This window comes from Centropristis striata, chromosome 13 (assembly GCF_030273125.1).
Source record: "Centropristis striata isolate RG_2023a ecotype Rhode Island chromosome 13, C.striata_1.0, whole genome shotgun sequence".
NCBI lineage: Eukaryota > Metazoa > Chordata > Actinopteri > Perciformes > Serranidae > Centropristis > Centropristis striata.
The window spans coordinates 6,853,121-6,867,363 of NC_081529.1; the positions used below are offsets into that span (position 1 = coordinate 6,853,121).

At 38.4% G+C, this 14,243-nt stretch overlaps 1 protein-coding gene across 2 annotated transcripts in view; it reads left to right on the top strand.

The window, feature by feature from the left end:
- smurf1 (SMAD specific E3 ubiquitin protein ligase 1) overlaps positions 1-12,417 on the top strand; it is a 20,414-nt gene extending 7,997 nt beyond the window's left edge. The window contains exons 2-18 of one of the 2 annotated variants that reach the window (XM_059348650.1): positions 807-845; positions 1,203-1,311; positions 2,590-2,723; positions 2,848-2,913; positions 3,048-3,123; positions 3,877-4,088; positions 4,186-4,270; positions 5,178-5,324; positions 5,678-5,909; positions 6,754-6,857; positions 7,804-7,918; positions 8,063-8,241; positions 8,354-8,491; positions 8,638-8,758; positions 8,879-9,080; positions 10,565-10,649; positions 10,744-12,417. In XM_059348650.1, coding sequence (XP_059204633.1) covers positions 807-845; positions 1,203-1,311; positions 2,590-2,723; positions 2,848-2,913; positions 3,048-3,123; positions 3,877-4,088; positions 4,186-4,270; positions 5,178-5,324; positions 5,678-5,909; positions 6,754-6,857; positions 7,804-7,918; positions 8,063-8,241; positions 8,354-8,491; positions 8,638-8,758; positions 8,879-9,080; positions 10,565-10,649; positions 10,744-10,843 — 2,144 coding nt within the window. In that variant the 3' untranslated portion in view covers positions 10,844-12,417. The remainder of the gene's footprint in view (positions 1-806; positions 846-1,202; positions 1,312-2,589; positions 2,724-2,847; positions 2,914-3,047; positions 3,124-3,876; positions 4,089-4,185; positions 4,271-5,177; positions 5,325-5,677; positions 5,910-6,753; positions 6,858-7,803; positions 7,919-8,062; positions 8,242-8,353; positions 8,492-8,637; positions 8,759-8,878; positions 9,081-10,564; positions 10,650-10,743) is intronic. The other variant, XM_059348651.1, reaches the window with a different exon arrangement.
- The last annotated feature ends 1,826 nt before the right edge of the window (positions 12,418-14,243 follow it).

A 14,243-nucleotide genomic window follows, 5' to 3' on the forward strand; every position in this document is an offset into this window, starting at 1 on the left:
TAGAGGTAATTCATGTGAATGTTTAGTTTCAGTCTCCAGCCACATAAGGATCCCATCAATGAGCTAAAAAGCTGATATTTAGAGCTTTACATTCAGACATGCAGTAAATATTATTATTGTTTTCACATCAATTACACCTTACGATGTAGTCGCTTTTTGAGAAGATTACATCAGCCTTGAAAACAAACATGCAGCTTGTTTTTGTCCGATGCCCACACTGCCCTGTAATCAACCTGTACTTGTGACTGACTGGACACAATTGTGTTTCTGAGAATCAGTTTACTGTGGTCCAGCTGTGTTTCTTTTTAAGGTTTACAGCAGTGCTCGCTGTGCTGACCTAAAATGACATATGTCAGCTCTCGCACCATGCAGGCTGTGTGGCAAACAAATAACAAGAAATTGCACACACACCTACACACACAACTAAGCAAATACTTAGCACACACTTACAAACTCTCTGGGTTAGTATGATCCACAAAGATGATGTGGCAGAGAAGGCATCCTGCCACTCTCGCTGTGGGCGGCCTGTGTATGTGTGTGTATGTGTGTGTGTGACTTTGTGTGTGAGAATGTGCGTGATCCTGACACAAGTCTATACTTTACTGCTCATTCTTGTCTGCACGTCACATAACTTTCCTTGTTTATTACCATCCTCTGGCATTCATATATTATCCTAAACAACATTCTTCCTCCACACAGTTTTTTATGCGCACCAGCATACATTTAGACCAGCCTACACACAGACACATCATTTACATATTTGTGTGTGTGGCATTTTGTTCATCATGATTTTTTATCTTTTGCAGTATTATGTGCCAAGAACCTCGCAAAAAAAGACTTCTTTCGTAAGTACCTTTTATTATGCTCATTTTGATGCGTATGAATCTAATGTTATGACGACTGGTATGCATGATGAGATTATGTGTTTCAATACAGGGCTGTGTGTGCCATCAAAACCAACATTGTACACAATGATTACATTAGAATATACTGTTTTCAAATAGCATGTCAGCGTCAGCAGAGCTACAGAGGGAAAGAGCTGTCTGCTACATGTCTGCAGCAGGAGAAAGCTCAGCTTTGTTGTGGAGATATGTGATCTGCAGTACTTAAGCTAATTGAGTTATATCTAATACCTAGATATTATCTTCTCCGTGATTCAATGTGGTGGATGCAAACAATTAATTTGAGCTGTGTGCTTGCAGGCCTACCAGATCCATTTGCCAAGGTTGTGGTGGACGGATCGGGTCAATGCCACTCAACAGACACAGTCAAGAGCACACTGGACCCCAAATGGAATCAGCACTACGACCTGTGAGTCTCCAGCACCACACTCACAACTAATACACAAAATCACTGTTTGAATGCCTTTTTTATTGGTTTTATTGTTTTGTTTACTAAAATATAACAATTAGAGATGGGAATAATTAATCAATGATCAATTAATGGTTGATAACGTGGAATTTTTAATTGATCTGTGTATTTTTTATTTTAATTTTATCTATGACTGTGTATCAGTATCACTGAACTGAAACACGCCGAGCGTTCAGTTCTGCGGCCGTATGTGAATAAGCCAATGAGCTGAGAATTAAGTTGGATAAAGCTACAGTTTGCAAACTGAAAGTTGCAATAACAATTATTAAACACAGAGAAATAAGAGTATTAATTTGAGCAAAACTAGTTTACTGCATCAAACCTTGCTAGCATGAATTAGGTAGGTTTAAGTTCATCCAAAACTTATTTAAACACAAAACACACTTAAATATTCAAGATTACTGTGAAAACTAACCTCAGGCCTCTTCGGGGGCTAAAACATAAAACACTGAACTCCTTACAGTTTAATCTCAGTTGAGTTAGTTTTACGATTGACAAGATCAAGTCTCTTTTCGTCCTTTCAAAATAAAAGCGTCCGTTATCAAAACAGGCTTTTGCATAGTACTTAATGTATAGATATCTTTTATTTTGCCCATGTGTGCATGTTTTTATACATACTGGAGTATGCATAAAACATAGTGATTAATTGATTAATTCATCGTTACCTTTATAGATGCTCTAGTTCCTTTCAAACGCCCATCCCTAGTAACAATATATTAAAACAATGTCTTCTTTGTTTTATCTGATTTGGTCCTTATCTTAAAACAAAAACAGGTGTTGCAACAATGAGGGCTTGTCTTACAGTTAGGGACAAAGTTAATATGGTACATTCTACAAGTTTCTGATATTAGTCTATTGGTGGGGAAACAACACTTTACATTTTTTTCTCAAGACCAAGGTTTGTACAAAGTCAAAAAAAGCAAAAACAAAACACTCAATTTTAACAGTTTCAAGGTTAGGAATATACTTTATTCTTTGCAATTGCATTTATAACAGGAATGTAACAATTTACATGAGGCGTTAAAGGCTCCAAGAGTCTGGAAATTTTGGGTTTAAGTCCCTTGAAAGTGCTTTAAAAGTGCTTGAATTTTACTCTTTAAGAAGCTGTACAGAGACTGGAAGATATTCAGTTTGGTTTGATTTGATTCAACTAGCACTGATACCAACCGGCTGAAAAAGATGGAGTAGACACATGAGAATCTTTCATCTGTTTTTCAGCTACATTGGAAAGACAGACTCCATCACCATCAGTATATGGAACCACAAAAAGATCCATAAACGGCAGGGGGCGGGCTTCCTGGGCTGCATACGACTGCTTTCAAACGCCATCAGCAGGCTAAAAGACACAGGATGTAAGTCTGTCTTTTTTTTGTCCAGCCCTAAGATTGCACATAAACATTACATGCACATAAATCATGGATGTTAATTAAACAAAAAAAAGCTTCAGGTTTACATTCCTTTTTCCTCTTCTTCCAGACCAGCGTCTAGATCTATGTAAGCTGAACCCCTCAGACAGCGACGCAGTGCGGGGGCAGATAGTAGGTAAGGCTGGACACAGAGATACATTTTCTGTAAAAATAACCCTCATCGCTTCTCGCCTCATGTCACCTTTGTTTCTGCTATCCTGCTCTGTCACACTGTCATCTCTCTGACCTTTACCACCTGCTTGTTTCCAGTGAGCTTACAGACACGAGACCGCATCGGCAGCGGAGGCCCCGTGGTCGACTGCAGAGGCCTGTTGGAAAATGATGGGTGAGTGTGTCAACAGATTTTTACACTGCCGGCGACATATAATCACAATTAGAGAAACAATCGCTTGCTGTCACAATGTTAGATTTTTTAATGTGTGTCATAGATTTTTTTTTAGATTGCTTTTTCAGTTATAAGATTTAGAAAAAGATTGATGAAAAGCAATCTGTATTGAGTTTTCGTCATTGGCAATGTCCCAATCGATGCTTTCCACAATTTTTTATTTTTTTTTAACAGAATGAGCTTGCAAAGAAAAATCCCACATCACAATAGATAAATAAGCTGTCAACCGATTTAAATGATCACACATTTGTATCGATTTGTGTCACGATTCATCGCTACATCCAGACGTGGGTAAAAAAAATGAACTAAACCTTTGGGAAATATCAGCCTAAAACTGGGTTGTCATCTGGTAAATCCTTATTCCATATGATTCACATAGTTTTCATACTCTGTGAGTATTATACCTTCAGTGTCCCCTTATCTTCTGTATGGAAGAACTTGCATTAATTGATTCAGGGTCTGTTTTTATGCCACACTGAGGTTCTTCTTTGTGACGTTAGGATTAGTGTAGTTGCACTGAGAACTGTTTTGGCTGCTTGTGGTGCTGCACTTTAGTCATAGTTTTAATTTGTTTAATCCTCTCCTGATCTCTGAGTTAAAAATAAAAGCACTTGACTTATCATGTGCTTCAGTGAAACAGAGGAAATGCGACTTCAGTGGCGTGTGTGTTTGTGTGCGTTTGTGTGTGTGCAGGCCTGTATTTGAAGGATGTTTCAGTGAAGAGCCGCTGCCCTACTCAGACCCCACCGGGGCGGCGGGGGGCGGGAACTGTCGACTCGACTCGCCCAGTCAGGAGGGCCGTCTTCAGACGCAGCGAATCAGAGGGCAGGACTCCAGAGGCCATGGCCACACCCCTCAGAACAGACCTCATGGGCACCAACCGCCTGACCTGCCAGAGGGATACGGTCAGCCGAGCATGACCCTTGATATTTAACCGATCTTAAAATCTTTCATGCTGTGTTTGTAGATAAAGTCATATCATCTTTCTCCTTTACAAAACAGAGCAACGAACAACAGTGCAGGGCCAGGTGTACTTCCTACACACACAGACGGGCGTCAGCACCTGGCACGACCCTCGGATACCACGGTACCATTACACCCAGCTTCCCTCATGTCCACATAGAGGGAGGGGGAAAAACAACAACTAAATACTACTAAATAGATGACTCAGAAGTACCAAAAGTACTATTGAAAATAAATGTATCCATTAATGAATTCTTAAAATGTTACATACATTTATGTTTCCGTTTTATTTCTTTTTTTTTTTAAACATTTGTATTATTATTATTATTTATCTGATTTTAACTATTTAATTTTCTGTTTTTATTTATTTATTTATATATTTTTTTAATTTTAAATTGATAGATTTTTAATAACTAATTAAATTATTTTAAATGTTTTTGGTACACTTAATGGCATATTCATTTATTTATCAAGTCATTTATTTCTTTAGATCTATTTTTATTTTTTATTTTGTCTGCTTCCATTCCCCATAACCTGAAACGAGATGAACCTTAAATAAACCCCACTGACACAATCTAGGGCATTGCAGCAGAAGAGGAAGAGGACAATGAGAAGGAGATATATATATATATATATATATATATATATATATATATATATATATATATATATATATATAGAAGAAGAGTACAAATCACCACACATGGGTTATATTGCAGATTACACAGCATCTTTAATGCTCTGTGATTTAAAGGATTGTTCTATTTTTAAGACCTGGAATTTCACATTAAAATAGATATATTATATTCCCTGATATCCCGTACTTCTGATGCTATTGACTATAAAGGTCCATGTTGTCCTTATTTTGTTCTGCACTAATCACCACCAGATTAAGAGAAAATCTCAGGTTTTTAGATAAGCATGAGGGGTTAAGAAGGAACAGTATGTCGGGTCAGTAGTTGGAGACAGAAGTCTGGTGGAATTGCTGCAGAGGATTTCTAACCCTGTCTGGTTCCTTGTTCCTGGTGCAGGGACCTGGCCAGTGTGAGCTGTGAGGAGCTTGGGCCGCTGCCAGTGGGCTGGGAAGTCCGAAGCACCGTGTCGGGGCGGATCTACTTTGTGGACCACAACAACCGAACCACACAGTTCACCGACCCGCGCCTACACACCATTATCAGGTACACGTAAGCACACACATTTAAAATGCTCTCATGGTAAAATCAATCTGCACCTTGCTGTCAGACATTTATGACACGTATCAAATAAGTGGTTTCAAGACTAATCTGTCATTAATCTAATCTCTCACGGCAGTCATGCTGAACTGCAGACTGCTTGTGAACATGACCTACTAAATCAGCAGCTCTGTTAGTAACGCTGAATCGTGTGATTTACAGAAATGTGGGTTTATAGTAGATTTAGCTGCGCAGTTTGTAATCCACTCTGCTCTTTTTTCCTCTTCCTGTCACCTCTTTATCTAACTGGCTGTCATGTTGTCTCTTCCCTGTCCTCTTTTACTTCTTCGCACCTCCAGCCAGCAATCACAAGCGAAGGAGTCCTCACAAGCCCCCCAGATGGATGTGGGGGGTGAAGAAGGGGGAGGTGGAGGAGTGGGCGGAGGAGGAGGCGGAGGAGATGGAGACGTGGCAGCGCGCTACGAGAGAGACTTGGTCCATAAGTTGAAGCTGCTCCGCCACGAGCTGTCCTTGCAGCAGCCTCAAGCAGGACACTGCCGCATAGAGGTGTCCCGGGAGGAGATCTTTGAGGTGGGTGCAAGTGTCAACATTTCTCACGTGGACACTACGAAACCAGACAATGACTGTCTCTCCCATACACACGGTGATAAGTCAGACATTTGTACAAATGTGGCGCTATGGGAGCAGCGTGGATGGAGTGGGTAGCTCCTTACATTCATACAGAAACACACACACACACACACACACACACACACACACACACTCCTCCTGACTCATACAACAGTCACAACAACCAGTTCTTTCTCCGGACAAGAGCACAAAAGCAGCACTGATTGTGCATATTAATAAACTGTCTAGCTTCAGGATGTTTTTTCTTTTCCCCCTGTCACATTTTACTCACTGTGGCCTTGTTTTTCACTGCAATATATCAGTCCTGCACCTGTATGGAAACAGCACAATCATGGCTAAACGTTAGGGGAACTCAGAAATGTCTTCTCTGCAGTAAAACACAGTTATAATAACATAAATTATAAAAAAAATAAAAGAAGACAAAACACCAGTTGAATTTTATTAATAACTTTTTCCTTTTTTTTTTTTTTTTTTTTTTACAAAAATCAGACGAAAATGGTGTATTTCTCAACTGTTATGAATATATTTTATTGTAAAAAAAAAAAAACAGGTACTCCACATGCTTTACATATTAAATATTTACATCTTTTACAACCTGACTTATCCTACCTGCTCTGTAAATCTCCTCTGCTTTGTTCACACATGATGCATTAAAGGGCTGTCAGAAATGTGGAAATCTAATAGCTATGGGGTTCAGACGCTGAAGCAGAACAAATCTGAAGTAAAGGGCTCTGTTGTTAGTCACTAATTGTTTCTTTTGTTTGTGTTAACATTGTGTGTGTAGGAGTCATATCGGCAGATAATGAAGATGAGGCCCAAAGACCTGAAGAAACGTCTGATGGTGAAGTTCAGGGGAGAAGAGGGTCTGGACTACGGTGGGGTGGCCAGGTAATTTCCTATTCACATCTCAGAGCACTTCTTTATTTGTTGTGTTGCTTCTTAATAAGTCAAATCCCATGACTCCATCTTTTATCTCCCAGCTAAGTAGTTTTCAAGTGGTATAAGTATACATTCATAAGTTTAGTACGTAAGAGGATTGGGGCCAGGTAGGAGAGAAAAATAATGAGTGAAGGAATTATTTTTTTCATTCTGCAGTTTGAGAATAAAGTCAAACTTTCTGAGTTCAGTAAAGTTGGAAAGATATTCACAGATTTGTTGTTCTCGTGTCAATAAGTCATCAGAGCAACACTGTTTTAGAGAAACTACACGTCTATCCAAACAGTTGGGTAGACTCAAAACTACAACTGATTTTCGTCAATGTCATAAAATTGACACACAATATTTAAAGGTGTAGTGGTACTAAAATCCCCCTACACATAAATTAGCTATTCTTGGTAGTAGGCTGCCCCAACTGTTGATTTGGAAGAATCTACTTTGATATCATTTATGATGTTTTTTTAGACATATATTCAACGTATTGAGGAAAATCAGGTTGTAGCATGCAGTCTACCAAACTCAAAAAGTTAGTTAGCTTATAGACTTTTTTCTCAACATTTCAACTTTTTTCTCAAAGTGCATAATGAATTTGTTTTTTCCTCCTCATTATTTTTTCTCCTACCTGATTCTAATCCTCTTCTGTAGTTTATATTTTTTATAACCAAACAAATCAGAATTCTAAAAGACTAAATGAAAGTAATGCAAGAGCTGCTGCAGAGCCTCCTCACAGAGAGAAAAGATTTGACTTTACATGGTAAGAGGTGAAATCTATTCATTAGAGCTGCTAAAAAAAGGAGACCTCAAACACACTGACTACAGTGTGTAATCTAGTGTATTTCACTGTTCTCATTGTTCCTTTAAATGAATGTGTTGTTAACAATGTGCTGGTTGTTTGTAGGGAGTGGCTGTACCTGCTCTGTCATGAAATGTTGAACCCCTATTACGGCCTGTTCCAGTACTCCACAGACAATATCTACACACTACAGATCAACCCCGACTCCTCCATCAACCCTGTGAGTACACACACACACACACACACACACACACACACACACACACTCACACACTCACACACTCTTTCTCTGTCTTCCAACTGAATTAGAGTGTTCTCTCTGACCCTGTGTGTCTGTCTTTCCGTTTGTGTTACTTTCTTCCAGGACCACCTGTCGTATTTCCACTTTGTTGGCCGTGTGATGGGCCTGGCAGTTTTTCACGGTCACTACATCAACGGGAGCTTCACGCTGCCCTTCTACAAACAGCTGCTAGGCAAACCAATCCAGCTCAACGACCTGGAGACCACCGACCCGGAGTTGCACAAGAGCCTCGTCTGGATATTGTGAGCAAATGCACCTGCACACAGTTTTTTGCTTTTGTTTCTTACTCTATGTACCGCACTGATTTGCACAGATGTTTACATTTTTAACCCATTTTTAAAACTCTTTGTGCAGAGAGAACGACATCACTTCAGTCCTGGACCACACATTCTGCGTGGAGCACAATGCCTTTGGGAAGTTTTTACAACATGAACTTAAACCTAATGGCCGCAATATTCCCGTTACAGAGGAGAACAAAAAAGAATACGTAAGGTAAGAACAGTGCAATGGTGGGTGTTATCCAAACTATGCCCCTGATACAGAGCATAAACCATAAACTGTCTCGTTGGCAGAAAGAGCTGCTGTGTATAATACTGTTTATTACAGTGTACTTATTTGACCTGCTCTTGTGTTTTCAGACTTTATGTGAACTGGAGGTTTATGCGTGGAATAGAAGCCCAGTTTCTGGCTCTACAGAAGGGATTCAGTGAGCTCATACCCCAGCACCTCCTCAAACCTTTCGACCATAAAGAACTTGAGGTGCATGTTCTTTCCAGCTCATCACATGCCATATTATGTGTTTTTCTAAAGTATGAAATCTTTTTTTTTTGCAAAGCCTTCTTTGGAAATTCTTAATATATTCCTCTCCGTCTCCTCCAGCTAATCATCGGTGGACTGGGGAAGATAGATCTTGCAGACTGGAAGACCAACACCCGGCTGAAGCACTGCACAAGTGAAAGCAACGTGGTTCGGTGGTTCTGGCAAGCGGTGGAGGCCTTCAGTGAGGAGAGGAGAGGACGCCTCCTGCAGTTCGTCACAGGCTCCACAAGGGTCCCTTTACAAGGGTTCAAAGCGCTGCAGGGTGGGTCATGCACTGGCTCAGAAACCACACACACACTCTGTACTCACATCAACTACTGCATTCATTTGATGCAATCATTTGGTCTGCTTATTTAATTTGTCTGTCTTACTGGTTGATATTAAAGACCTCACACACGGTATAATAACATATAGAAAATTGCAGTTGATTAAAATATCAGGAAACAATATACTGTATACTGTTTGAGCCTAATTATGGTTCACATTTGAAGATTTTACTGGTGTATTCACATCTTAGCAAGAATATATCGGACATAAGAGATGTGCTCAGATACTTACAGACTTCAGTAAGGGCTTCAGCTAATGATTCATTTCTTCTAATGGTTAATCAGTTGGTGTTTTGTCTATAATATAGGAAATACGTTTTCTGTGAAATGGTTTCCCGTAAAAATAAAAGCACATCAATGCAAAAAGACTTCAAAAGGGCCAGAATGAAAGACTTTAAAAAAGGGTATAAAAATGCCCAAAACCTTCCTGAAAATTCATGTGTCACATTTTACAGGCACATTTTAGGATTATCTCCCCCCCCCCCCCCAAGAAGCATTTGTTATGTGCATCCATGCGCACAACAAAAACCTCTAACCCGTGCCAAAATTCATGCCATATGCATTAACACTAGAGGTGGGGGAAAAAAATCGATACAGCATATTATTGCGATATTCTGTATGGCAATATTATATCAAATCATGGCCATTTATTTAGCGTTCCAGCGGCTGCCGAGCCGGCAGTATTGTTCGCCGTTATATTTTTTTCTCCGGAAACTGTAGTGGGCTCAACTTTAGGAATAAACTGGAGATATTGGTATCACATGAAACTAGAAGATCTAAGGAATCTATAGGCACCATGTGCTTCATTGTGTCGGGAGATAACGCTGCAAAGTTAAGCTTTTTAATGTTTCATTTAAAGAAATTCAGAGCAGCGAAGCTTAAAGTGTTTGAAAGTTTGATAAAATGCTGCAGTTGTTGTCGTCCATACATGTTTGATATCAGTTGAGTTCAGTCTGACTGAATACTTTGTTGGTCAGTCTGTGGGTTTGACTCTCATTGTGGAGAAATAAAAAGACTGAAGTGAGATGAATAGACTGAGAATTTTCTCTTATTGGACAAAACAATTATTGATTGAATTTAATTTTGTGGACACAAAATGCAGTTAAACAGTTAAATCGCAATATATTGTATCACAATATTCACCATATCACAAAATGCTTAAAATCACAAAAAATATTGTCTCGTGACTCAAGTATCAGGATAAAATCGTATCGTGGGTCCTCTGCTGATTCACACCTCTAACTAACACAGCCAAAATATCCTATCGATTCAAAGGTGTTAAATTAAATTTGCAGGCCAATGAAGGCATCAACTAATTTATTTGGGTGTGGCATTTGATGTGAGTTTTCACTCTTTAAAGACTGATGAATGTTCTGTGTACCAGAGTAGAGCAGTGATAACTAGAATGTATGTGTGTAAGGTTCTACAGGTTCTGCAGGACCAAGGCTCTTCACCATCCATTTGATAGACGCCAACACAGACAACCTGCCCAAGGCCCACACATGGTAGGAATGCACACCAAAAAAAAAGATGCATGCTTTTTATCTTTATATACATTTGCAGGTTTGACATAACTAATCATCCCTTTTCTGTCTCTAGTTTTAACCGGATAGACATCCCTCCCTACGAGTCTTACGAGAAGCTCTACGAGAAACTGCTGACGGCTGTGGAGGAGACCTGCGGCTTCGCTGTGGAGTGACGACTCCACAACCAAACCAACATACACACAGTCACACTTGCGCTTGCACTTGCACACAAACTATTTGACTTTTTACATATATACATACACAAACATCAACAGAATATCAAGTATACGTGGAGTATACGGAACGGCCAAGCATCACAAGAACACAGTCTCTTGCCCCCTCTTCACCACCGAACTTTTGGAAGAGGAAGCACAGCGGGAGAGGAAAAGATAAAAAAAAATAAAGAAGAAAAAACAGACAAAAAAAAATAAAGTATTTTAAAATTTTTCAAATGTTTTGAAGAAGCATTTTTATCCTTCAGTTTTAACAAGCTATGATGTCATTCTTCAGAATGTCTACCGCCGCAGCGAATTCGACTCCCGACACACACTGGAGTCAACGGACGGAATCGGCCAATCACATGCGAGCCTGCGAACAGAGACTTTGATATCACACGTGTGAAGAACAAGGCGGAGACTGATTGTCTTTTCTGTCTGACAAGCTGATTGATTGACAAGTATTCATGCTTCATGTTTAACCACTGTCGTGTATCAGAACGTGTGCATGTACGTGTGATCGTGTGTGTGAGAGAGTGAGTGTGTGGGACTGTTTTTGTGTCTGTATGAGAGTGTGTGTGTCAGGCATGGCACCCGGTTACGCTGTAAAAATGATCAAATGAGCCTGCTCCTCTTGTTTGGTAACTTTTTTGTCTCTTCCGTTTGTATCTGCGACCACTCTGATCCACTCTGATATTTTATTATTTATTACTAAGTGATTACTGACCAAGCTGCTATATGCTCTACAAAGAGCCCACACTAATCTCTTCATCACCCCCTCTACCAGAGTTGAAGGGTCAATTCACTTGCAATTCAAGTAATCCACAAAGTGGGTTCTATTGAATTTCGTTACATTTTTTTAACATTCATATTATTGCGGAGAAGTACTCTTTGTCAGTGTATGAATACTGTTAGTGTTTTGGTGTTTTAAATACCATGTTACATTTATTTGACGTGAAAGGGATTGATCCTCCCAGCCCTAATTTTAAAATCTTAACTCTACTGAAGTTACGAGGTCCGAGGGCATGACCTGGATGTTTAACAAAATGAGCCACGAAGATGGAAAGAAGGAATTCAGGAATTCTTTGGTTGTATGTGACATGTATAATAAAATCTCATAAGCCTTTCATACATGTTTCATCATCCATTTCATCCATTATCTTTTACTTTGTGGCCCTGATGTTTCTCTGCCCATCTCTTTTTCTCCCATAGCCTGAATGTTAGAAAAAGTAGTCCCTCGTCCTCAAGAAGACCACCATGAATGAACAAAGTCTCCTTGCAGTCATTAATCCTCCAACCAAGTGAATGAAATCAAAAACCTAAATATTGAGCGAATTATGTGGAAAAACGTTGGGATTTGTTGTAGATTGATTATTGAAGACTGTTAAGCAGTATCATTTCAATCTGCATTTTCTAGGTTCTGAGTTCACTGTGTAATGGATGCAAGAGTATTGTAACTTACTATGTACTAAACATTTATGAAAAAATACAATGTAAATAAGATTATATTAAAAGAAATTAAATTGAAAATACCTTCTGTGTGTTGTGTGTATTATTCCTTCTGTATATACGACTGTACAAATCTATCAACAGATATTCCCTATATATATATAATGTATCTAATAAATCTTGATGTATAGTTTCCATAATATCTGCAGACAGAAGAGGGACATCAGAGTTAGGGTTGGCCAAAATCTATCCCAATAGAAATCATTTCATATTAATGATAGATATCACAATATCTCTTCTTGTTATTCAATAAATAGATATTCTTTATGAAATAACCACAAGATAAAGTTTATTTCTGGCTTCCAATCTTCAGCTTCTGATTCTGCAGTTAAGGGGAAATTTAAGGGGACCTTAACTTACATTGCTAAATGACCAATCCTCTGTTTTTTCCCAACTCTGACTGTTATGAAAGCATGTTAGACATTATCTAGAGTCTTATTGCTGTCTGAGACACTATATTTGTAGATCAGGTGTAGATAGAAAACCACTGTACCCAGACTTGTCAAATCAGGACTTGATTATCTCAGAGAGGCTAAATTCTCTTTAAAACACATGTTATGATTTGTGAAAGCTTTGTTATCTTTGTGAAAATGCAATAAAGGCAGATTTTACAGCTTTTTTCACATGTAGATCACTTTAGACCAGAAGTCCACTGTCCCCCGACTTGTCAAATCAGGACTTGATTATCTCAGAGAGGCTAAAGACTCTTTTGAACACGGTATGTGATTTGTGTAAACTTTATTTGTGAAATGCAATAAAGGCAGATTTCGTAGTTTTTTTCATATGTGGACCATATTCACTCCAGCTTTGCTTTCGTATGCAAAAATGAGAAAGTAAACATCCTTCAAATTATGTAAATATTTTTGTAACATAGTTCAGCCATTGGTTTTTCAACATCACGATAAATACGATATAGAAAAATATATACAGTTGACATTTTTATATTGTTTCGACGATATATTGTTATATCGCCCCTCCTAGTCCAAAAGTCCAAAAACAGTAAAAATCACCAAAGTTTACAGCTGTAATTTTGAGATGATTAGATTTTTGAATTTGATTTAATGAAAAACATAATGAAGGCCTCTCTGATTTGGAAAAACAACTTTTACAGCCTTTGGTGATGTTTTGTCCCTTTATGAGTTTTATATTTGAAATGGCTATAATATATTATCCTTAAATTATACTATTTGGTTACACCATAATATATGTTTAAAGTGTGCCTATTTTTCTTTTACTTGCAGCCTTAACAACTCAGTAATTATGTTTTGTACATCATCACCCTGTTAAAATAATCACCTAAGTAATTTTTTGTCAAAATTTCCACCTATGGAAAAATCACCTACATCCTCAGTTGATCAGATCATGTGATTTTACCCCTTAAAGATCATCACTTCTTTGACAATTTGCCACATTCATAGGTATCAGATAAGAACCCAGCAAAGAAGAGCTAGAGGGAGATTGTTTAGTTATCAGTTTACTTTATCAGTGTTTTATTGTTGACACTAATATTGGTAACACTTTACTCTAAGGTGTCTACATAAGAGTGACATGAGCGTGTCATAAACATGAAATGGGATGTGTCATGAACATTAATGACACTTTGAAGTAACATTAATGCTCATGATACTTGTCATGTCATGTTTCTGACAGGCTTGTGTGACTCTTATGTAGACACCTTCAAAATAAAGTGTTATCATATCTTGCTTAAGTCACAAAGGCATGTTAAAAAAATTGCCTATACGTCATTTATTTCTCTTAAGTTACATAATTTACACACAGTGTTATTATTATGCCAATAGCCATGCTTTGTTACATCCTTTTTGAGTGAAATGATCAATAAATGTCATAT